Here is a 24617-nt window from a genome sequence, read left to right as displayed (position 1 = left end):
GATATAGATATAGATATAGATATAGATATAGATATAGATATAGATATAGATATAGATATAGATATAGATATATACATAGATATCTATATATATACACACTATTCTATAAAATCCTTAAAAAGCAACGAATTTGGTAGATTTTTGCTCCAATAAGGGGTCTGACATGCTATTTTCTGAGGGAACTTTGCAGCCTCCAGTTATGCAGTTAAATATCTATGATTTTAAAAATTACACGAGGCCGTAATAAAATTACAAAGACAATAATTGATACGTTTACTTAAATTTGCCTTGAACTGAAAGAAGCAAATTTCTCAATTAGTCTCTTACCACTTTTCCCATTTGTTCCAACTTTTGGAAAATGGGCTTTCATTGAATACAAGAAAGCAATTAAAATAAACCCCAAACTTAGCTGGATTTTTCTCATTTCTTCATCACGGAGATACTGGTGGACAAGGACAAGTTGACCAAAACGTGGTATTTCAAAAGAGTTAATTTCTACTTAACTCTTAATAATAAAGCTTATTATTAAACTAGGAAATTAAGTAGAGCATGAGAATTGTGTCTCTGGGGTGATGGTTTAATTTTGGGCGTCCTCCATCCCATCCTCAATCTCCATCTCCATCCTCAATCCCACCACATTGACTACAGTTCACCAGGAAACCGGTCCAGCCTTAATAAAACAAACAAAAAAAGGCACAACAGACACAAAAAAACCCCCAAACCCACTTGTTTGGGGTTTTTTTTCCCTTTTTTATAGCCCACAAAACCTCAACATAACTAATATAAAAGCCAATTGACCATAAGAAACGTGGTAAAGAAAGATCCCAGCATATTCTTACTGCCATCAACAACCAGCAGCTTAGGGACTCTATATTAGGTCCAAAATCTGTTTTATTACAGTAATCAAAAGAAAATACAGTAGAAACACTAACGACGCTCACACACTCCGAAAATAAGCAATGTCTGTCTCTTTTAATCTCCATTTGCTCCCGTTGTATATACGCTTTACGTCATGGATATACCATGTCATAGCACCTGCCCACCACACAATATTCACAATAGGCGGGGCTCAACCCAAGAATTAAAGAAAAACTTGCCTTTTTCCTTCCATATCCATCCTAGCCCTAAAAAAGAACACCGAGTATTTACTGTAATTTGCTTTTTGCAAGTCTAGTAGGCAGAAATGAGGAGAGAGACATATAAAGGAAGACAAGACCATGAGCAACACCTAGAATAACTTCATGTACAATTTAACGCTTGTGACCAAGGTACCATGAAAATTCACTTTTCGATTATACAACACCATAGGAAAAATAAAAAAGTATATATTGAATTATCTCATTTCCTAGATTCTTCGTTATTCTTACAACACAAACATGGGCTTTCAGAAGCAGAATATGCTGAAGTAAATGAAATCTGGCCTCAACTTTTCTTTAGTCAACAGCCTGTGCTTCAGACTGAGTTGGAACATGAGAAATCTGGGGAAAAAATATATTAATAAGGGAAGAAATTCAGTGAAGTATCGTGAGCTTCTGGGCTATTTAGGGATATAAGATAGTGTTTAAAAATTTCAGGTGCTTGACAGTTATTTGATTAAGACCCCAAAATGTCTTAGAGGTTGGTCTTAAAAATATACAGGGTTTAGCAGCAATTCCAGCTTATCGAGCCCCCGCACCCATAATCTCAGTTCCACGCGCTCCAATCCGGTTGGGCCATGACACTGTTCGTTACGCAGAAATATCGCATGATATAAAATAATGAAATCATTTTGGTTGGAAAAGAACCTCAAGATGATCGAGATCAACTGTTAACCCACCAGTGGCTCTAACCCATGTCCCTGAGAACCTCATCTACGTGTCTTGATCTACGATATCATATATCTCAGATATGAAAAGCCATCAGCTCCACCAAAGCAGCCTCTCCTTCTGCCCCGAAGGCCACATGAGCTCTACAGGACAGCTCGAAAAAGAGCCACAAGACCACAGGATGAATCTGAAGATGTAGCAGCAGAACCGGAGTTAAACAGCCCCAAGAGCATGGTCAATGTCAACACTCAGAAACACTCAGTGCATCCAAAACAGGGTCAGAGAATCATTTTGGTTGAAAAAGACCTTGAAGATCATTGAGTCCAAGTGTTAACCCAACACAACCAAGTCTACCGCTAAACCATGGAACCACAGAATCATTTTGGTTGGTAGAGGCCCTCAAGATGATCGAGTCCAACAGTTCCCCCACCCCCGGCACTGCCCCATGTCCCTGAGAACCTCATCTCTGTGTATTTCCAACCCCTCCAGGGATGGTGACTCCAGCACTGCCCTGGGCAGCCTGTTCCAATGCCCCACAGCCCTTTGGGGAAGAAATTGTTCCCCACATCCAACCTCAACCTCCCCTGGTGCAACTTGAGGCCGTTTCTTTGTGTCCCTGTGTCCCCTCAGCTCCTGTTCTCCAGCTGAACCCCCCAGGTCCCTCAGCTGCTCCCATCACACTTGTGCTCCAGCCCCTCACCAGCTCCGTTCCCTTCTCTCCACTCGCTCCAGCACCTCAAGACCTTTCTTGGCGTGAGGGGCCCAAAATTGAACACGGAGATTTGAGTTAAGCCCTGAAACTGTTATTTTAAACAACACTTTGAAATGAAGGATGTTCAGCTTGTTGTCAAAATAATTGTTGACAAGAATTTTTGCTGGGGACAAATGTCCCACACTAAAACACGGAATTAATGGAAATATCAAGTGACACAAACACCCAAGTAAATTTGGAGCCTGGACACTGTTACACAACCTTTGTGAACAAACAGTGGATGGAATCACAGAATCACACAATGACAGAATGTCAGGGGTTGAAGGGACCTGGAAAGCTCATCCAGTGCAATCCCCCCATGGAGCAGGAACACCCAGATGAGGTTACACAGGAAGGTGTCCAGGCGGGTTGGAATGTCTGCACAGAAGGAGACTCCACAACCCCCCTGGGCAGCCTGGGCCAGGCTCTGCCACCCTCACCAGGAACGAGTTTCTTCTCAGATTTAAGTGGAACCTCTTGTGTTCCAGTTTGAACCCATTACCCCTTGTCCTGTCACTGGTTGTCACCCAGAAGAGCCTGGCTCCATCCTCCTGGCACTCACCCTTTAGATATCTGTAAACATGAATGAGTCCCCCCTCAGTGTCCTCTTGTCCAGCTCCACAGCCCCAGCTCCCTCAGCCTTTCCTCACACGGGAGATGCTCCACTCCCTTCAGCATCTTGGTGGCTGCGCTGGACTCTCTCCAGCAGTTCCCTGTCCTGCTGGAACTGAGGGGCCACAACTGGACACAAGATTCCAGGTGTGGTCTCCCCAGGGCAGAGTAGAGGGGCAGGAGAACCTCTCTGACCTACTGACCACCCCCTTCTAATCCACCCGACTAATTATAAATCTCAAAATTTACTTCAACTGAGAGGAGGCAGTTACACTATGATACGCTTTATAGCAGTCAGAACTGTGGAATAGTTTGGGTTGAAAGGGACCTTTAAAGGTCATCTAGTCCAAGTCCCCACATGTTGAGAAGTCAACCCAGGAGAAAGAGCCACCAAATCCTCTCCACGATGTTCCAAGTCTTGGGGGCTTTGAGTTGTTCGTGCCCATGCAGATAAAAGAGCTTTATCCGGCTTGTGCATCATCTTACCAGGCAAGCAGAAGTGGGATCTCCTGTTCTTTAACCACAAACTAATCTGCTGAAATGTTTCAAGTTCCAAAAATTAAAGGTCATATGGCAACTTCCAGGAGAACAATCAAAACCCTAAACCCATGGGTCTCATAAGGAGCTTCACGTGAATTAGAACATGGTACAAGGGCAGGAATACACAGGAAAAACCTGCAAGTGATTAATTTGCTCTGTAAACCCGCATCTCTGAATAACAAAATACTTCTAGGTTGTATGGTACGTGTCAGCGATAATAACTAAAAAACGCAGGTTAAGAAATCTTGTTATTTAAATTAAATTAAAGTCATTGCACTATTATATCAAATTATCCTTTTAGGTACTTTTATGCTTAATGACCGAGTAATATGATAGTAAAGTCTCAGATGGGCATGTCCTGGAACATGTATTAACACTGAAAATAAAACACTTGTTCCATTTTCATCCTCAAAAATCCACAGCAACTGATAAATCAACATATTTTTACACAGTATTGCAGTGAGAGTTCAAATGAGTACAAACCAAAGATCCTTCAGCAGTATAAGGATATTATTCAAGTCCTTGGAAGACGTTTCCTTCTTGTACCGAAACTAGAGATTTTCCAACAAGCCGTGCAATTACATTACAGAATTGCTGCCTATTTGTGGGTATTGGCTCAGTAAAATGAAAAGGACACGATGGATCCACGGTTCAGAACATGCCAATTTGCCCCATGACTCCAGAACTCCCCCAAAAGCTCCTTGGAAATTGTTTTCAATCATTTTTGGGATGCCAGAGCCCCATTCTTAAAAAATAATGGTTTTAAGTGTATGATTTAAATATCCCAAAATACAAACGGCTTGAGAATGACAACTTGACAGGGTACAGTGAGTCTCTTAGCCATGAATAATTGTGGTTATGTTTTGCCATTTTTAAGTGCAATTTTCTTTTAAAGACGTTTCAGACATGACATCATTCCTATAAGTTCCTGTATTTTGGTGTCGTGGTTCCTCAGCTGACGCATGTTTGGGTAAATCTCTGCAGATTTAGGGATGTACCAGTTGTGTTTTGAAGCACTTAGTGAAGCATGAAGTTTGATACTCACATAATCAGGGAGCGGAGAGTCGGTCGACCCAATGGAACCTCTTAGGGATTGCGTGGCTTGCTCCAGCACTTTGTTGTGTTTTTTAGACAGCAAAGAAAACAAACTGGAGGGAGAAAAGAAGTGGGAAAAAAGAATTACAAATATATTCACAATAGTGTCCTGAAATAGTTCGACTACCCAATCAGAAGAGACGGTTTATTATATACACAAACTTGAATAAAGAGCTTTTTAGAATGCAATGAACCATAGTTATGCAATTTATCTATTTATTTAACATCTGGGCTAAGCAACATTAGAATTTGAATTAGAAATATTCTATATAACAAAGGATGTGAAGAACATCATTTATTCATGGTTAAATTCTTAAAAGGTCAAGTTGTAACAGAAGGATCGGTATACATGCAATTTTAAATGCATAACCATTATGTCTTTGCTAAAATGCAATTTTTAAGTGCAGCATTTCATGCAATATAGTGCAACAGATCCTTAATCATCTTGTGTATTGTTCATTGCAATAATTCAATTGTTTAGTACAGGAAGAATCCAAGTATTTTACAGCAGCTCTGCTCTTGGGGTTGGTGACACTTGGGACAAGGAGCAGCCGCAGATGTCTTGTTCATCAGATCATTTAGAAAATATTCAAGTCAGTTTAGCAATTAAAACAAAAAGAAATGGCAAAAATACTACCTCAAGTCCTATATTCTAGATAGCTGCTATTTCTTTGAATTACAGAACAGCTTCAGTGCTCAGAAAGCTTTTCTGCCTCAAGAAATGATGCTTGGCATTTCAAGAAGTCCTCTTAATTATTTTTACTTAAAATATATCATTGATATTGTATCTGTCACAGATGGTAGGAGTAGATTTCCCAGTGTATCAGTGGTTTTCCTTCTCTCGCTAGTCAAGAGCCTCAGGAAAAGGTTTTTCCAACACTTCTCGCCACCACAAGGAATTAATTACGCTCCTCAAACCTAAATCTTATTTCTCAAGAGCCGACTCAATAAATTCCACCATTTCCCGACACCTCTTCAGTCACATATTTCTCAGAACAGATTAACAGCTTCCTTTTAAGGACAACCTTTGTCATAATTAAGGCATCTAATTAACCCACGTGAGAGCCCTTGGGTAGGTTGGACCATCCTCAAGGTTGACCTAGAGTCTATGAACATGAAGAACGGGCTTGAGACAACACGGTTGACACCAAGGTTGGTATCACGGCTGGTCCCACCAAGACAATGGCAACCAGACCGATACAGCGAGAAGGTCAGACGACATTACAAGACCTTCGTGGTGGTTACGGCAGTTTATAATATTTGGCGTTTTCAGGATAACACAATATTTTTAGCGTCGCAAAAACCGGAATCCTCTTTTTCCGTCGTGTTGTCCAACGGAGACTCAACAAGACGAGTTATTCCTGAGACCAAATGCCAACCTCTCCCTAACTCATAGCTATTAGAACATCCCACGTTAAAAAGGGAAGCAGCAACACAGAAATAAGATATATTAGAAGGCTTTCCACCTTCCCTCCCCCGCCTCGTAATCTACTATTTGAAATTTTTGTTCAAAATTTGGATTTGCAAATTGGCCATTGGCCCAAACCAGCAGCGCTAGTTTTTGAATCGAATCGCTGGGATTTTTGAAGCCTCGGATTTCAGAGATATTGTCATCAGCACCATCTAGTGCTGCAGAGACAGAATACTCGGTTCAAATCAACTTGGTGATGCTTATGGTGGGGGGGAAACACGAATAGGTTAAACCTGGTGTGTGTTTGCTCCAGAAGATACAGACAATATCACAGAGAGGAAAAATCTGGAAAAAAGAGGATTTCCAACTAGCAGAATCTTCTCCAAAACACATAAAGCATTTTGGCTACCAAGGAGATTTAAATAGAAGCAAAGAATTGGGATCAGGATTGTGATCATGATGCACATGTAAAGGAAAATGCACATAAATTTGTATTCTGCATGGAACTGGGAGAGCGAAGAGCTAATTTCTTTTCCCTGACAGAAATGGAGAGAAGTGGGAAAAAGAATACGAAATTAAAAGGATGGAAGATTATTTCTTTAGAACCTATTTTTGCCATCTTTAATAAAAAACATGTAATTAAGTGTGATGTGACTAAACTCGAGTGCTTGTTTACGGCACAAACAAGCCCTTAGTGGCTGATTTCCATCTCCAAATGGGGGATGGTTTATTACCCGTTGTCTTTGGCACCGGAACCTTCCATCGCAAAGTTTTGCTTTCCTGTCTTGTTGGTCCACTGCCCAAAACACCAAAATTCAGTTTAAAAAACCAAACCAAAATGAATAAATAATAATAATAATAAAAACAAAACACAACTGTCTTCATAAATTCTGCAAGAATCACCTCTTAGAGGAGCACGGGGATAAGGACACGTAGGCAGGAACTTTTTGCACTGAAAATTAAAATAGAGATATATCACAGAATTGCACCCCAAGCAAACTGCAATCCCTCAAAGAGCTCCACAAAATCACAATTAAACAGAAAAAAACCCCAATTAAGGCCAAATACTATCATTAGCTGCTGAATTTGGAGGTCCAAAGGATGAGGCGCTGGCTCCCGAAATGGTGTAAAACTTCACCACCAAGTAATTCACTGAATACACCTCAACGTCTAAAAACCACCTTGAAAAATGTCAGCTTAAATTCTGAAGTATCGGAACAGACTTAATCACAATCCTCAAAAAACATTTGCAACAAATTTCACTCATAATAATATTTTCTCGTGGATAAAAGTTGCCTTCTAAAGGAGATGTGTTATTATGCAGCACTCACATCTTTTCTGTAAGGTTTTGGGGTTATTTTAAGGTCCATTCAAAAAAAGGCAACAATGCTTTACAACAAGGTCCTTCCCATCTCCACAACACGGTACAAGAGACAAATTTGACACAAGGCTGAACCTCAATCCATTAAAAATTCTTTCAGACTAAAAAGTCATGGTTGTTGAAATACAAGTGACTTCATTGTGTGTTGCTTTATAATTATAAAATTGCAATCAGTAATATATGAACTTAAGGGTTTCAAAAAGACAATTCCACAAAGCCCATAACGCCATTCCAGTTAATCCTGAGTGAACAATGGAACGGTGATCGTGGGACTCATCCAGAGGAGGAAATCACCACTATAGAAAAATAGAATTTGTCAATCACACTTGGGTTATTTTTCAATAAGACCAGAAAAAAGTATAAAGGGTGATATTACGCATTTTAAGAGGCTTTTACACTTGGTTCCACATGGGTTTTTTTGAATTAAGAAACTCAAATGATAAAACGCAACATGAGTAGAACTATATGAACCCAAAACCAGACATCTTCCAATTTGAATCTTGAAATAAATTCTCTTAAAATGCCCGAACAGGAATATATTCTTGGCCTTTTTAAATGCCAACAGCTAGTTAACATTTGTTATAGCTACTGAAATACTTTCAATTATATAAAGATGATATATAAGACGATGTTTATCATTCATACACATCGATGACAAACGATATGGTTAAACTTTGCAACTGGCACGTTCATTACAAGAATGTCAAGTAAAAAGACACTTTTGTTAATTTTTTTGTTTGCCTATCAAGAAGTTGGACATAAAATAATCTCGTGATTTAACGCAGCCAAACTTGAATTTAGCAGGAAAGGGTCCAAGCTGCTCCCCAAGAGTCAAGGATCTGCAACTAAGGACCACCAGACCAACAAACAGATGCCAATAATGCAATAAAGCTGCTGAATAAGTCACTGGTTTTGGTATTAACAAAAATATCCAGCAAAGTTTTGCTTTATGGAAAATTAGGAAACCAGAAAACGCACCTCTCCATGAAACATTCAAGAAACTCAATTATTGAATGGATTTGAGAGAAAACAGAAAGGGAAACTTGACTGAAATGCAAAAATAGGAAGGTGGAGAGAAGTTTTTTAACAAGTTATCATAAATAAATAAATAGATAGATAGATAGATAGATAAATAGATAGATAGATAGATAGATAGATAGATAGATAGATAGATAGATAGATAGATAGATAGCAAGTTTTAGTGAAATGGAAACTGAAGTACCAGTTGCACAGGCACAAGTCGCTCTTAGAGAGGTGGTTGAAACCAAGCGTGAAGCACAATAAATCCTAATTTACACTGGTGCACATCTGCTCCTACACACTGGGAATAGGAGGAGGTTGCACTTTGAACACAAACTCAAAGCCAACTCAGCAGTGTTGAACCGTCATTCTCATGCTTGGTCACAGAATCACAGAGCGGTTTGGGTTGGAGGGACGTTCCCAGCTCCCCCAGTGCCCCCCCTGCCATGAGCAGGGACATCTTCACCAGCTCAGGTTGCTCAGAGCCCCGTCCAGCCTGGCCTGGGATGTCTCCAGGGATGGTTCATCCACCACCTCTCTGCCCAACCTGGGCCAGGCTCTCACCACCCTCAGGGACAACAATTCCTTCCCCATATCCAGCCTGAATCTCCCTCCTTTAGTTTAAACCCATCACCTCTTGTCCTGTCACAACAGGCCCTGCTCAAAAATCTGACCCATGTTTCTCACAGGCTCCTTTTAAGTCCAGAAAGGTGCAATAAGGTCTCCCGGAGCTTCTCTTCTCCAGCTGAACCCCCCAGCTCTCTCAGCCTGTCCTCCCAGCAGAGCTGTTCCAGCCTCGGATCGTTCCTGTGGCTCCTCTGGCCCCTCTCCAGCAGGTCCATGTGTGTCCTGTGCTGAGCACCCAGAGCTGGTCACCAACAGCAGACAGAAAAGCTGGACCAGGATTCCTCCTAAACTGCATTCAGGTTTTACTTCAAAAGCCAATGGGGAACTACAGAGGCTGAGCCCAGATATGGGAATGAAGGACAGAGAGAAGCACAGGAGGTTCAATCTAAACGTGAGGAGAAACTGCTATGAGGTGCCAGAGCCTGGATCAGGCTGCCCAGAGCAGGTGTGGAGTCTTTCTCTGCAGACATTCAAATCCACCTGGACACGATCCTGTGTGACCTGCTCTGGTGACCCTGCTTGAGCAGGTGGGTTGGACTGGATGATCTCCAGAGGTCCCTTCCAACCCCAACCAGTCTGGGATTCTGTGGGGTCAGTCCTCGGTTTCAGGCTGTTTCTGGAGTCTCTCCAGGTCGGGGAGAATGGAAAAACCTATGGACAATGTAGCGTGGCTCTAACGTGGAGAGCAGTCAACGGGTTGGGACAGCGATGAAAGTCCTTAAACCAAGACCGGCCCCTTTCCTAAGAGTTCCGTTCTAGTTCTACCACAGCAACTTCAGGCCAGAAGTAAGAATTAATTGCATCTTCAGTCTGCGTTACGTCAGAGGTCAGACTCAAAGTGGTCTCTTCTGGTCCCATATGCATTTAGGCAATGGTCTATATGTACTGATGAAAGGTGGAGACAACAAATCCTCTTGGGAGACAATTCATTGTAATTATAAGCTTTGTCACATTAAAATAAAAGTGGCAAAGGTAAAACTGGCAAAGTATCTCCAGTATTAAATTCTTGCATTCGTATGCTGACCTATCAGCAGTGTTACGGGCAAGAGGAGTATATTCTGGAAGAAATAATCAAAAGGGAGAGAAAAAAGGCTACAACTTTGGAAGGGGGAAGACATGAACAACCTTTGAAGCTGAAAAACCAAGAGTCAGAGAATGGGAGACGAATGGAACAGATGAGTGGAAGAAGGTGAGATCGAGTTATATGACAGAAAAAAGGCATAAGGATTGAACTTCTGCCAATTCAAATCACCAGTGAGCTTCTCAAGAGACCAAAATTTCAATTATCTGAATATTTTAAACCATTCTATATGTGTTGAGTACGTAAGTAATTTGCAGTGCTCAACGTACTTTATTTGAAGCTTGAAAATTCAGATGCTCTGAATCCTTTTTCCTCACTTTCCCGCTTCAGAAGTATACTGCAAAGAAATGGAAGAGCACGCAAACACAAAACACTATCTGGTGATGGAAGAAAATTGATGATGAATGTTCTCAAACAATTCAGCAATGCTCCGTGCTGTTCCTTCCCTCTGCTCTCACATACATGCCAAATGGGCTATTGTTCTCCATTTTAAAGAATTAAATATAAGCCCTAAACACCGAAACCACGTTACGCAAATACTCCTTAAACAATAGGATTTTACAACGCCTGCATGAACACCACGAACATTTAAGAAAAAAACCCTCCTTTATATAGCAAGCTCTAAAAATATCTTTGTTTTGAAACCTGATGTCTTAATTCCTTAATCCCTGTATGTGCAAGGAACACCTCTTGGTTGTGACCTATTTTTGAATGAATTACAGGGCCTTTTTTTTATATTGATTAATTTATTTAGCATGAAGAAGTGCAGAAAAAAATGTCACGAAGTCCCCAAATGCCCATGTCTACTGAAGAGCCCTTGAAGCATTTTGAATTTGAATTATCCAAGCTATTATGGCGCACCAACAGAAATAACGAGAACCCCAGGGACTATATGGGGCAGTTGACTCCATGCAGGGACACTTGGTTTTATCTATTTGAGCCCAACTTTAATGCCTGGAAGAAATTTCAGATCCCTGGAATAAGAAGCCAACTAATTAAGAGATCAAATTGCTAAGGAGAAAACAAGAACGTACTTTATATCTTTCTTTTTAATCTTATAAAGTGAAGCGTGACTAAATTCTGCTTGAGCAAAGCTTGGCTATATTTATTATTAGGTCCCTCTGGCTTGTGGAAATGATGTGAAACCAAGAGATTTTGGGTGTGCAATCTCCACTGAGGTCATGGATGCAAATAAAACAGTTTTGACGAGCATCACTGATGGACTTACCAAAGAGTGTTGGAAGGATGGAAAGGGCTTCTCCTGGGTAGCAAAAGGTCCACCTGAAGCCGGTTTTGCCACGTTCTGATAGTGAATAGACTATTTAAGGGCAAATCCCAAAGCATCGCAAATCATTTCAATGTAACCTGGTTAAACCAATTATTTCTATCCCATCTTCCTATTAAACACCCAGCATTAAAAACTGCTTTAAATTCTACAGTCCTTGATCGTAATAAATGAAGTATTTCAACGTATCTTTAGCTCACAACAGAAGCTTCTCATTAATTTTAAAGAGAATTATTTTATCTGCCACTGCCGACAGATGAACAGAGATCTAGAATTCATGTGTTATAAAGACACGGCAAATTCCATCTCCTAAAGGAACTTTCTTATTAATAAGTAGAAAACCACGCAGCCACCGTACCCTTGTGGCAAAAGTATCACAAGCACATTCAAGAGCGACTTCAAACAATTCATGGAGCCTTCACATAACAAACAGGATTTCCTGTTAAAATTCAAGCGAAAAGACAAAGAGACTAGAAAGAAACATGGATGTGGTGAGCTAAAAAGTCAATATTTACAAAACTAAGCCCAGAGTTTAATTTGTAGCAAGCGGGGAAACGTATTTTTCAAGCGAAGACATACATTGTTAGGCAGCTCGTGGCCACTTTCCAAGGCGTGTTGGGAAATGGGTGCTCCTATTGCTGGAGAAATAAAAGGGAAGAGAAAGCAATAAAACCCTTCCCTTGGATTTAGGCACAGATAATCTCATTCCCCTTTTGTCTGACATGCCAAATAACATCCTCGTAATTGCGCTTCAAGGTCGGCAAGGATGAGAAGCACCACCTAGAAACAACATCTTCCTAATTCCATATCGTATTTAAAGTATAAATTCAATAACGAGACTGCGATCTACTACTGATATAATCCCCCTTGCAAATTTGGTGTATTTTTCTCTAACCAAAAGAGTGGCAGGAGGCAAAATAAATTAATGAAGGCTCAAACTATGGGGGAAAAACAGTAATATACACAGTCCGGGATAAACAGAATACATGTTTGTAAAGCTCAGATTAATTATAAGGTTTACTCTGAGCTAAATAAGGCATGAACATAATTCCTTTCAACGTTCCCCGTGTTTGTCCCGTTAATATTTTATAAGAATATTGAATGGGCAGAGTCCACAATATTTCCACTTAATCTACTTGCTCTTAATTCAACAGGGTAAATGTTTCGTAGCTGCTGAGAGAAAACATTTGTCTTGAATTAGGACAAAACTCCGCGGGTGAGAATTGGAGGAAATTGCTGGAGAAAGCGGCCGGAGCAAAACTCCCACCCAAAAACCCAAAGGCAGATTCTGAACAATGAATCAACAAGAAGAAAACTAAGACGACATCAGTGCCGTGCAACTTAAGGTCCAAATCCTTCGCCTTTGAGAGGCTTTTAGCTGATATGGTTTTGCTCAAACACGCCGGGTGTGCGTGTACATACATATGTATATGTATTTGGGTCGTCCCTACAATTATAAATGGAATTGCGGTGCCTCTCTGAAGGGAAAAATGTGGATCCATATGAGGAGTTAATGGACTCGTTCGACACGTTGCTAACACTCTTCTTTAGGCTAAGGCTTATGCTAAACTTAAGTTTAAAAGGTGGTTCATCACCAAGAGTCCCCATCGCACGTCATCCACGCCGCATCCTTATAGCAACCCCGTGTTTGGCCTTTCAAATGCCCCAAGGTGATTAAGAATAGTCGTTCCTTTCATTCTCTTTTCAACTTCGGAAATAATATCACGGTTCTGACTTAACTTCATAAAACTGAGTTTTAATATTGAAGCAGCAGAACAAGAACCAAGGTGCTCGGAGGACACATTATCGTGCTGTAGACAGATAATATTAATTTTGTCTTGCACTTTCTTTCCTTTTCCCCACTTTTCTTCTTCTTCAAAGCCCCGTCCTAAAGGTCTCTTTGCCATTTTTCCTCCATGGGAATGAGTTTTATGCTTTCTCTCCTCTTTGGTCCTTCCCAATCACATTCCCCACCACTGTCCCACTAATCCTCACGGAAAGCATCCCTGTGCCTCCCTCTAATCATTACAGTTAATTTAATTACTCTATTAACATGATAACTTTCAAATTTTAAATTTTTTTAAGACAATAAAGACAAATCAATTGGATGTATGAGGACTCTAGAGCAAAACTATCACTAAGGACCCTACAGAACTGACCAAAAATTCAAAGTATAACGTAGGCCCCACTGCTAAGACATGCCCATAACATGATCTTAAAGGCAGGGACTGTCTTTTCTAGACTAAAACCCCAGAAGAAAAGAAAATCGGAAAGATTTCTATCTGTGGATAACCTCCATGACTCTTTATAATGGCGTGTCAATTTTTTGCGGATCTAAATCCAAAAACCGATTGTATTTTCTTTGCGTTTGTGAACCACTGAGAACCTGTGCGGAGTACCACGTGATCTTCAAAAAATCGCTAATTATGGAAATTAATTTCTCGTTTTACCGAGTTTAGATGGTGTCGGTGTGCCCTGAGGCCACACACAGAATAAAGATGATTTTAAGAAGTGAATATAACTACATTCACTGAATGATGCTGCTCCAGAAGAAAAAAGAAGAGTAGTCGCTTAATTAAAGGTCATGGTTTTGCTTTTGAAACAAAGATGGTGAATTAAAACTTCACAGACAAACTTGAGCTATTCTTTCCTAAACTATGAGTGAAATTTGATGTTGATCAAGGCAATTTTTTTAATGTAGTATGTAAAACATAATATATGGACTTGAGCCACTCAAAATTCACACTACAATATGTGGTGTAACATAAATGTACACACATACATGTATACATGTGTGAGTGTATATATATATATATATATATATATATATATATAATTTCAGTCTCTTTCAAAGTATTATACATAATATGTATACCTTGCAAAACAGAAGAAAAAAGCAAGATAGTGTCGAATACTATAATATATTAAATATTTTTCAACACCAAGACGAGGTTTCATCTCTATTACTAAACAGTTCCTGTAAAAGCACAACACTGAGCTTTAAAACTAAATATCCCACGTAAAAATTGTCTATATCCTTCATTGCAACGTCAACATCAATCCCCTTTTATTACATTTCTGTGGATTTATGTCCCTAGATATACACCTGCAAAATGTAGCCTGTCACAAAGAAACCTCTTTCCAAAGGCAAATTCATGTCAAAAGAGATAGGAAATTCAAAAGAGGGCTTCTCATTCTGAAAAACATCGAAATAAATATGCTAATTTTTATTAATTCCTGTTATTCAAGATTTTTTATTTCTTTCTAGAGCCCCTCAAGAGCGCCCATGTCCATTCCTATGGATGTGTTAGAAATAACACCATGGCCTTTAATCTACTTTATTTCGCACACATCTTTATCAAGAACAGTCAAGCTGCCCTTCCTAATATCTTAAATTTCATCTTAAATCTTAATTTCATCTTAAATTTCAGGAGTTCGCTGATTTTCTCCTCCATCTTCTACGGCTCTTAAAATTAAACCCAAGGAAAATCCAACCTGTGCAAATAATTTGCCCAATCTTTGACCATCCCTTCATCTTTTATAAAAATACTTTCTATATTTAGCAAAAATATGTCTTACCCATGTTTCATAATCCGACCTCGACGGAGCTCAAATGTTAATTTTGCTAAAAAAAGGTGTAACAGACATTACCGGTAAGATTTAGAAACACTATGTTGGCACAAAGAGCCTTTATGTAAGAGAAAGCAGATTTTATTTTAGGTAACACTTCAAAGTTATTCTTTTTCGGTAGGAAAAAGGTCATTATTTCCCACATATACTGTCATCCTAAATTACCTTATTCACTACTGAACTTGTCATTCTAAAGAGAGGCTATTTTATTGCCTTCAAGTCTTGGGATCGGTGGGAAAACTGATCCAAATTAGATTTAATGATTCATTCCAGCATACTTGCAGTTGTGCAATATTTTTCCATCTTCAAAACCAACATGATATATATTTATTTTAAGCCCCAGTGCCTCAAGTTGCACAGTAATTAAATGTGCATTGTGTTCAATTTATTTTGAAATTAAACCTTGTTCTCACAGAGAAAAGAGGTTGAGCTTTTGTGCTTTACCTCCCACTCCTTTTTCTACATCTAATTCCCCTGTGTGATTCTTTCTGCCTCTATCAATTCCAAAATCCTCCCAAATTCCTAAAAAAATGCCCTCCCCAAAATGTACTTTTTAAAAAGACAGAATTCTGTGATGTTCCAGCTCATTTTGTGGGTTTTTTTCCAAAGCAAAGCAAACATTTCCAATAATAGATTTAGCAGGATGATAAAGCAAACCCCAACCATTATCTATTGTATATTGGACAAAAAGTACAACCCTCATGGGATGGGATTTTAATTCTCCTTTATCTTGGGGAAAAGAATAATACTACAGCATGGGACCAAATACAAACTAGGATATTCAGAATCAAATCATAGAGTCATTTTGGTTGGAAGAGACCATCAAGATTGAGTCCAACCATAACCAAACTCCACCACTAAACCATATCCCTAAAGACACAATACGTCTTTTGAGACAAATATCTTTCACAATTTAAACATCTCCAGGTGACAACCAAAGTCAAGCAAAGATGGGTTTTTACAACCTCGCTGGTTTAATCTGTGGACAAAACTATGCTGGACACTAAAGCAACTAGCAAATGGGATTCAACATACCAAAAGTATCATGGTTCTTAGAAGAAATATCAAGATAATAATAGTATTTTCCAATTGAGTCAAGTAGGGACAAACTGGTGAAGTAGAAGGTAGAGAAGTAGACAAGGAGGTGAACAAAAACTGGTTGAACAAACGGGTTTAGAGAGCACAAATTCCAGCTGGAAGCCGGTCATGGGTGGTGGAACCCATGCGGTGCTTCTGAGGCCAATCTCTTGAACATCTTCATTAATCAAATCATTTAGGTTGGCAAAGACCTTGAAGGTCATCAAGTCTAACCATCAACTGCCAAGTCCACTGCTAAACCATTTCCCTGAGCACCACACCTACATGTCTTTTAAATAAAATCATAGAATGTCCTGAGTTGGAAAGGACCCACAAAGACCATTGAGTCCAGCTCCTGGAGCTGCACAGGTCAACCCCAAAATTCACAGCACGTGTCTGAGGGCATTGGCACTTTAAATCTATAAATTTAAGGGAGCAGGTGGATCTACTAGTTCTGAAGAACCAATACCTCCAAGGATAACCCTCGGTGAGTTTGTAGGTGACAGAGAACTGTGAGGAGAGGTTGACAGACCAGATGGTTGTGCTGAGATCCAGGAGGACCTAGAGAGGCTGGAGAAACAGGTCAACAGAAACCTCAAAGAGAAATATCAGATCTTGCACACTGAAGGCCAACCAGTAAGACCTAAGGGTCCTGGTGCACACCAGGTTGAACATAGGCCAGCAATGCATTCTCATGGCAAAGAAATGTCAACGTCCAACCAAGATGTTGCCAGCCCATGGTGGGAGGTGACCCTGGGGACATCTTATCTGAAGCACTTGGCTCCCCAGTAGTAGAAACATGGAGGTACCAGAGTGAGTCCAACAAAGAGCTACAAAGATGATTAAGTGATTGGAGTGTCTGATGGGTAAAAAAGAAGCTGAGAGACCTAAGACTGATCAGTCTGTAGAAGAAAAGGCTTGAGGGGATCTCTACGTGCACAAATATCAGATAGGAGGGTGTAAAGAAGACAAAGAACAGAAAGGACAAGAGGAAATCGGCACAAACTGAAATACGGAAAATTGCATTTCAACGTAAGAAAGAAAAAATCAGGTTACCCAGAGAGTTTGCGGAGTCACCATTCTTAGAGATATTAAAAATCAACTGGACACAGACCTGGGCAACCAGTTCTGCAACCTCCAGAGGTTCCTTCCAACCTCAGCCATTTGGTGACCACCCCCCAAATTTCCACGAGCATGGTTAAACATTAATCACAGCTGCAACAAACCACAAAATGCAAGAACAGCTATCTGCCAGAAACAAACAGTAAATTACGCAGAAGCTTCATCAAAGCCACAACTGTGCTGTAAAATGCTTTGGGAATATAGGAAATATATTTTAAGGTAAAATCCTACGGTAGCGAGAGGATGGGCTGATGATTAATTAGAAGAATGCAGCATCAGAAAGATCGGTCTCCCATAATATACTCCTGCAAAAGCTGGTAGCCCATGGCTTGGGCAAGTGCACTCTCTGCTGGGTTAAGAACTGGCTGGAGGGCCGGGCCCAGAGAGTGCTGGTGAATGGGGCTGCATCCAGCTGGCGGCCAGGCACTAGTGGTGTCCCCAGGGGTCAGGGTTGGGTCCGGTCCTGTTCAACATCTTCATTGATGATTTAGATGAGGGGATTGAGACCATCATCAGCAGATTTGCTGCTGACACCAAGTTGGGAGGGAGTGTGGAGCTGCTGGAAGGCAGGAGGGCTCTGCAGAGGGGTCTGGAGAGACTGGAAAAATGGGCCCATTCCAATGGGATGAAGTTCAACAAGGCCAAGTGGCGGGTGCTGCCCTTTGGCCACAACAACCCCTGCAGCGCTCCAGGCTGGGCACAGAGTGGCTGGAGAGCAGTCAGGCAGAAAGGGACCTGGGGGGACTCATGGACAGGAAGCTCAACAGGAGCCACCAGTGTGCCCAGGTGGCCAAGAAGGCCAACGGGATCCTGTCCTGGATCCAAACCAGCGTGGTCAGCAGGACAAGGGCAGTGATCCTTCCCCTGTGCTCTGCATTGGGGAGGCCACACCTGGAGTGTTGTGTTCAGTTCTGGGCCCCTCAGCTCAGGAAAGAGATTGAAGTGCTGGAGCGGGTGCAGAGAAGAGCAACAAGACTGGGGAAGGGACTGGAACACAAGCCCTATGGGGAGAGGCTGAGGGAGCTGGGCTTGTTTAGTCTGGAGAAGAGGAGGCTTAGAGCTGAGCTCAGCACTCTCTAGAACTACCTGAAGGGCAGTTCTAGCCAGGTGGGGCTTGGTCTCTTCTCCCAGGCAGTCAGCAATAGGACAAGGGGCCATGGGCTTAAATTTAGGCTGGAGATTAGACAGCAATTCTCTGCAGAGAGAGTGGTCAGGCATTGGAATGGCTGCCCAGGGAGGTGCTGGACTCACCGGCCCTGGAGGTTTTTAAACTGAGATTGGCCATGGCACTTAGTGCCATGATCTAGTCAATGGACTGGAGTTGGACCAAGGGTTGGACTTGATGATCTCTGAGGTCTTTTCCAACCCAGTCGATTCTGTGATTCTGTGATCTGATTTATTTTGTATTTTGACTTTTTTTCTTAATCACCAATTTTTAATTTCTGCTGGGTGAACACCACATTGAAAGCCACTCCAAGGACTCGCATCTTCTTGCAACGTAGAGAAAAGTAAAATACCTATGTCGAATTCTCTTAAAACTGCTCTGCAAAACCCAGGAGCAATCACGGCAGAGTTCATAGTAAGATTCAGATTTAAGAAAGCTCAGCTCTTGGTAGGTCCACGTCCTACCAAACAGATAGCAAGAGCTTTAGTGGTGTCTACGAGTCAGGAGGGTAAAGGTTCACCTTCAGCAGAGGTTCCTCTGAGTTTCACTTCTTGGAGAAAGACCACAAAGCCGGGCTGAACTTTGATCCATGCCAGCTTACAAAATCTAAGTCTTGGTTTTTCCACCAACTGAAAGTCAAAAGACCAATTTATCGCACTCTTCCTGACACTAAACTTGGCCTGATGGGTCACATCTCTTAGAGCTACCTTATTATATCCCACCTAGAAAATCAGATTTTCCTTTCATAATATGTTTTGATAACTAACAAGAAACATAGATGTGATACTGCACGTTGTGTACCTAAAAGTATTTGAAGTAACTAAATACATGAGGTGGGAACATTAAATGGAAACTTTTCCATCTTCTTTCATTAGCGTCCCCGTATTGAACTCGTTTTGCAGTTCGGCTGATGCCCCAGAAAACTTTTCCAGCATTTGGAAGAAAAGCCAAACGCTAATCAGTGTCCTGGAGGTTACCCCGGGGCTGCAGGATTAGTCATCCCTGGAAACCAGTGTGGTTATTCTGATTTTCCTCTCCCACTGGTTTTGCTGATCCGCGGCCGGTGTGGTGGGAGCATTCTCGTCGCTGTTTTCTCACAAATTCAGCGTACAGACACGAAAGAACAAAAAACCACTTTGGAATAGAGCTCAGAGCTCTCAACCCCGACATCCTGGGGATCCAAAACCTCCTTACACAACTTAAATCAACCCTTTGGAGGATTAAAATCCAAAGCTGACTCATTTCCCACCGCCTTTTTTTTAATCCACCTCTGCATTTCTTGGTGAAACAGGCCATGGTGAGGAACTCCGATACTGAAATGTGAGGAGTAACAACAGTTCTTGGAGTTCAATGTTCTCATTAAAATCTCGAAATGGAAAGAACAGAAGAAATAGTTCTTATAGAGTTATTAATTCTGCAAAAGTGGAACGTTTGGGGTCATTTACATTGGTATGAATGAATCCAGAGGCCAGTTGCCAAGTCTTTAGCAGCTACAACTCCATTAAAGCAGGTTGGAACTACTCTAGAAGAACCATGAGGATGACGCTTCTGATCCCGTAAATTGTTAATCAAATATTAAATAAATAAGATTAAAAAATTAAAATTAAAAAAAAAAACAAACACCACAACCAACCACACACAAAAAATCAAAACAAAAAACCCCAAATGAAGAAATCAACCCAAATCTGGATTTTACTATATGAGATCTATCTCTTGGACTCATCATTCTTAAATTAAACATTAATTATCCTGAAGTCAGCCAATACATAGGGAACAACTAGGGAAGAACTAGCTCAGCCACGCAATATCCCACTAACCAAATTATATTTCTATATTTCAAGCAAAAGTCACCTCCAATATTAAGAGTATGTTCTGGAGTTTTCTTTTTCCTTTTTTTCCTAATTTTCTTGTTTAACTGCACTATTGATTCTTGGGTTTATCGACTAAAAATTCCTGATTAACTACAAATTTCTATACAAAATTTCTGCATTTTATGAAGTGGGATATTTTGCATCCAACCTTCCAAGCCACCGTCTTGTCTCCTACATCAACGTAAGTCTCTTGTTGCTTCTGTTCTTCAGAGTCTTTTGCCAAAAATTCATCACCACTGTTCATTAACATTTGAATCTCTTAATCACCTACAACTCTGTCTCCAAGTGATTTTCTCCACTGTTCTTCCAGCTACAATCTGGTGATTTGCAAGGAGAACTCATGATGACGAGGACATCGTAAGTCAAAACGCAGCTTTGGTGAGATTCTCTGCTTTGATTTGACCATCTGGAAGAGGTTTTGAATTGGTAACAGATGTTCGTTATTTTGTAAGTGAATAATTTTCTATATTTAGGCGATAATTACATATTTTAGGCAACAATTTCATGTTTTCACTAGGCAAAAGTTCACGCAATGCTGGCTGGGAAACCAAAAGACATAATAGTGGATGATCTAATGGGCAAAACAATGGGTATCCACCATGTGCTCATCTTGCCAGTGACGATGAATTATCGAACTTTCTGGAAAAGTCATTTTCTACACCCGAGAGGAGATGTTCTGCACCCAAGACGTGATGTTTGGCACCCAAAAGGAGACGTTGGGCACCCAAGAGGAAGAAGATGTTCTGCACCAAAGAGAAGATGTTCTGCACCAAAGAGAAGATGTTCTGCACCAAAGAGAAGACGTTCTGCACCCAAAAAGAGACACGTTCTGCACACAAAAGATGATGTTCAGCACCCAAGAGGTGACATTCTGCACCCAATGGGAGATGTTCTGCACCCAAGACAGAAGATATTACAGAGGAACTTGAAGCTCAGTAAAGCTTTTTGGTCTAAGCAGAAGATTGGCTTGTATAAGCATAAATTCTTTCTGCTTTCAGCTATAAACTATTAAACTCTGTTCAGTCTGACATTCATTTCTTAGCATTCTCCTGAACTCTTCAGGCAAGCTATACAATATTTCTCTTTTTAGTTTTCAAACCACAGCTTATTTACTTAATATTTTAATATGTTTGGGGCACGAGAATGTAGAGTTTGAGGCACCTGTGTTGTTTTGTACTATGTGGGTCAGATCACCTCAGGAAAATAACGTTTGTAACAGGAAAATTCTGAATTAAAAGACAGTGTTTTAAGAAATCTGTAAGGCAAACAAAACAACAAAATCCTGCATGGCAATCTGCCCATAATTCTGATTTTTAATGCCAAAAGCCACCACTTCCATCAGCTTGTCATAGGTCCTCTGAGGCCAATTGCTGTGGCTGGATTTGGACGTATCTTTTAGGAAAAAATCCAATTTCACTTAAAAATTGCAATCTTGAGAAATCCAGATCCCTTGTTAATCTATTCCAGTGAATCACCCACCATTGTCAATAAATACGAACCAGTCTCAATTGGTTTTGCTTCAACTTCCAGCTACTAGAGAACATTCTACTTTTGCAAACTAAAAGGCCCGTAATTAAAGAATTTATTTACCCTTAATCTTCCAAATAATTCCCGAGTAAATTCATAAAACTGCCCTAAAACACCTCCAAGTCCTTTCAAAGTCAACGCTCTCTAAAGAGTGACCTACACACATGAAATTCTACGGGCTCGATGAAAATCTTCTGGATACATAATTTTAAATAGTGTAGGAGTTAACAAACCAGCGCACGAGGGTTCCCCACCAGATGTGCAACCACTTGACGAGCATCCCGTTCAACTGCCTTTTGAGATCTACAAGCCAGACAATTTTTCACCCATAAAATACCCACAGCATTGATTTTTTTTAGGGCACTGTTTAATTGATTGATATGCTGTGCAGCGCGAAGACCATTAATTTCTAATAGAACCATCTATAAGAAATTTCCCTCTGCTAAGTCGCTCAATGTTGAGTGTAAAGTGATATTTCGATGACGAAAAACCCCAAGTGGTCAATAAACCCACCAGCAGTTGACTAAAAATCACAATCAAAATGCAAGAAAACATCCAATTATATTCATTCAACAAGGCGTCTGACCATTTGTCATAAAAACATCTGTTTTCATAGGCTGCTCTATAGAAATCACAGCATCCTGGTACTATCAAATCAACCTGCAATTTCCAACTTTGACATTAGAATCCGGATAAATAACAACATATGTCTCAATAATAAGAACAATTTCCCAATCAACCTGTAATTAAATTCCATGATAATGCCATGATACTGCAATAGGTACCAATTAAAATATTGAAACAAAGTTATTTACGATTCCAAAAACTAGTTTGCTTTAGTGATAAATTCAATGAAGCTTTTCTTGCCTTATTTTCATTATTCTGCTTCTAATCGCATGACAGGAGTGGGTTTATTCATAAAAAAGAGTCAAAAACAAGCTGTTGTTCAAAACTTCAAGGCTTTTTGATGAGGTCCAATGACTACATCACAACTATTTTCCTTCTCCAACAGATTTCTAGCAAGTTATTCACCAATAAAGGTTTTCACAGTATCACAGTATGTTTGGGATTGGAAGGGACCTCAAAAGATCATCTAGTCCAATCCCCCTGCTGGAGCAGGAACACCCAGATGAGGTTACACAGGAAGGTGTCCAGGCGGGTTGGAATGTCTGCACAGAAGGAGACTCCACAACCCCCCTGGGCAGCCTGGGCCAGGCTCTGCCACCCTCACCAGGAACAAGTTCCTTCTCAAATTTAAGTGGAACCTCTTGTGTTCCAGCTTGATCCCATTACCCCTTGTCCTGTCATTGTTTGCCACCGAGAAGAGCCTGGCTCCATCCTCCTGACACTCACCCTTTATATATTTATAAGCATTAATAAGGTCACCCCTCAGTCTCCTCTTCTCCAAACTAAAGAGACCCAGCTCCCTCAGCCTTTCTTCATAAGGGAGATGCTCCACTCCCTTAATCATCCTTGTTGCCCTACGCTGGACCCTCTCCAGCAGTTCCCTGTCCTGCTGGAACTGAGGGGCCACAGCTGGACACAAGATTCCAGGTGTGGTCTCACCAGGGCAGAGCAGAGGGGCAGGAGAACCTCTCGGACCTACTGACCACCCCCTTCTAACCCACCCCAGGTACCATTGGCTTCCTGGCCACAAGGGCCCAGTGCTGGCTCATGGTCACCCTGCTGTCCCCAGCACCCCCAGGTCCCTTTCCCCTCCACTGCTCTCTAATAGGTCATTCCCCAACTTACACTGGAACCTGGGGTTGTTCCTGCCCAGATGCAGGACTCTACACTTGCCCTTGTTAAATTTCATTAGGTTATTCCCCGCCCAACTCTCCAGCCTGTCCAGGTCTCTGATGGCAGCACAGCCTCTGGCGTGTCACCACTCCTCCCAGCTTGGTGTCACCAGCAAACTTGCTGATAGTACACTCTATTCCCTCGTCTAAATCGTTAATGAATATATTGAATAATATTGGCCCCAGCACTGACCCCTGAGGCACTGCACTAGATACTGGTCTCCAACTAGACTCCGCACCATTGACTACCACTCTCTGGCTTCTCTCCTTAAGCCAGTTTGCAACCCACCTCACTACTCTATTGTCCAGACCACACCTCCTCAACTTAGCTGTGAGGATGCTGTGGGAGACTGTGTCAAAGACTTTACTGAAGTCAACAGGTCCTGTGACTGAAGCCCCTTATAAGACTCATACATAATTTTCCTGCGGAAATAAGATTTTGTTACCCGTGGAAATTGTCTGATTCTCAAGCAATTTCTGCTTACACTAATTTATAACGAGATTTTTGTCTGCACACACCATTTGGATGGAACGCACCTGCGCTGACTTCACTCCGTTCGGGCAACTTCTTTGCAGAAACACTCATGTTGACCCAACTTTGGCATTTAAATAATCATTACATACTATCGCTCATCCTGTTGATTGCTGTATTTGTGTGTTGTCCCACCTATCTAGATGTTTATAATATAACAGTAATTAAGATGATTTCTCAATAACACTCTTTACATGGGGAATGCTTTCAACACCAGCTCTCCCTGGTGAAGCTCCCAGTGAAGTTTGGATCAATAATTGGTGGTTAATATTTAAATTATCACACA

At 40.9% G+C, this 24617-nt stretch overlaps 1 protein-coding gene across 14 annotated transcripts in view; it reads right to left on the bottom strand.

Moving 5' to 3' along the window:
• Positions 1 to 24617, bottom strand: part of LOC135577036 (dymeclin-like) — a 151462-nt gene that overhangs the window by 24399 nt on the left and 102446 nt on the right. For all 14 annotated transcript variants that reach the window (XR_010468648.1, XM_065044648.1, XM_065044649.1 and 11 more), the window contains one exon: positions 4754 to 4856. Coding sequence is in view for 13 of the 14 variants with exons in the window: in XM_065044648.1 (XP_064900720.1) it covers positions 4754 to 4856 (103 nt within the window). In the remaining variant the exon portion in view is untranslated. The remainder of the gene's footprint in view (positions 1 to 4753; positions 4857 to 24617) is intronic.

This window comes from Columba livia, chromosome W, assembly GCF_036013475.1.
Source record: "Columba livia isolate bColLiv1 breed racing homer chromosome W, bColLiv1.pat.W.v2, whole genome shotgun sequence".
In the NCBI taxonomy this organism is placed as follows: domain Eukaryota; kingdom Metazoa; phylum Chordata; class Aves; order Columbiformes; family Columbidae; genus Columba; species Columba livia.
This window is presented reverse-complemented; position numbering and strand designations above follow the sequence as displayed.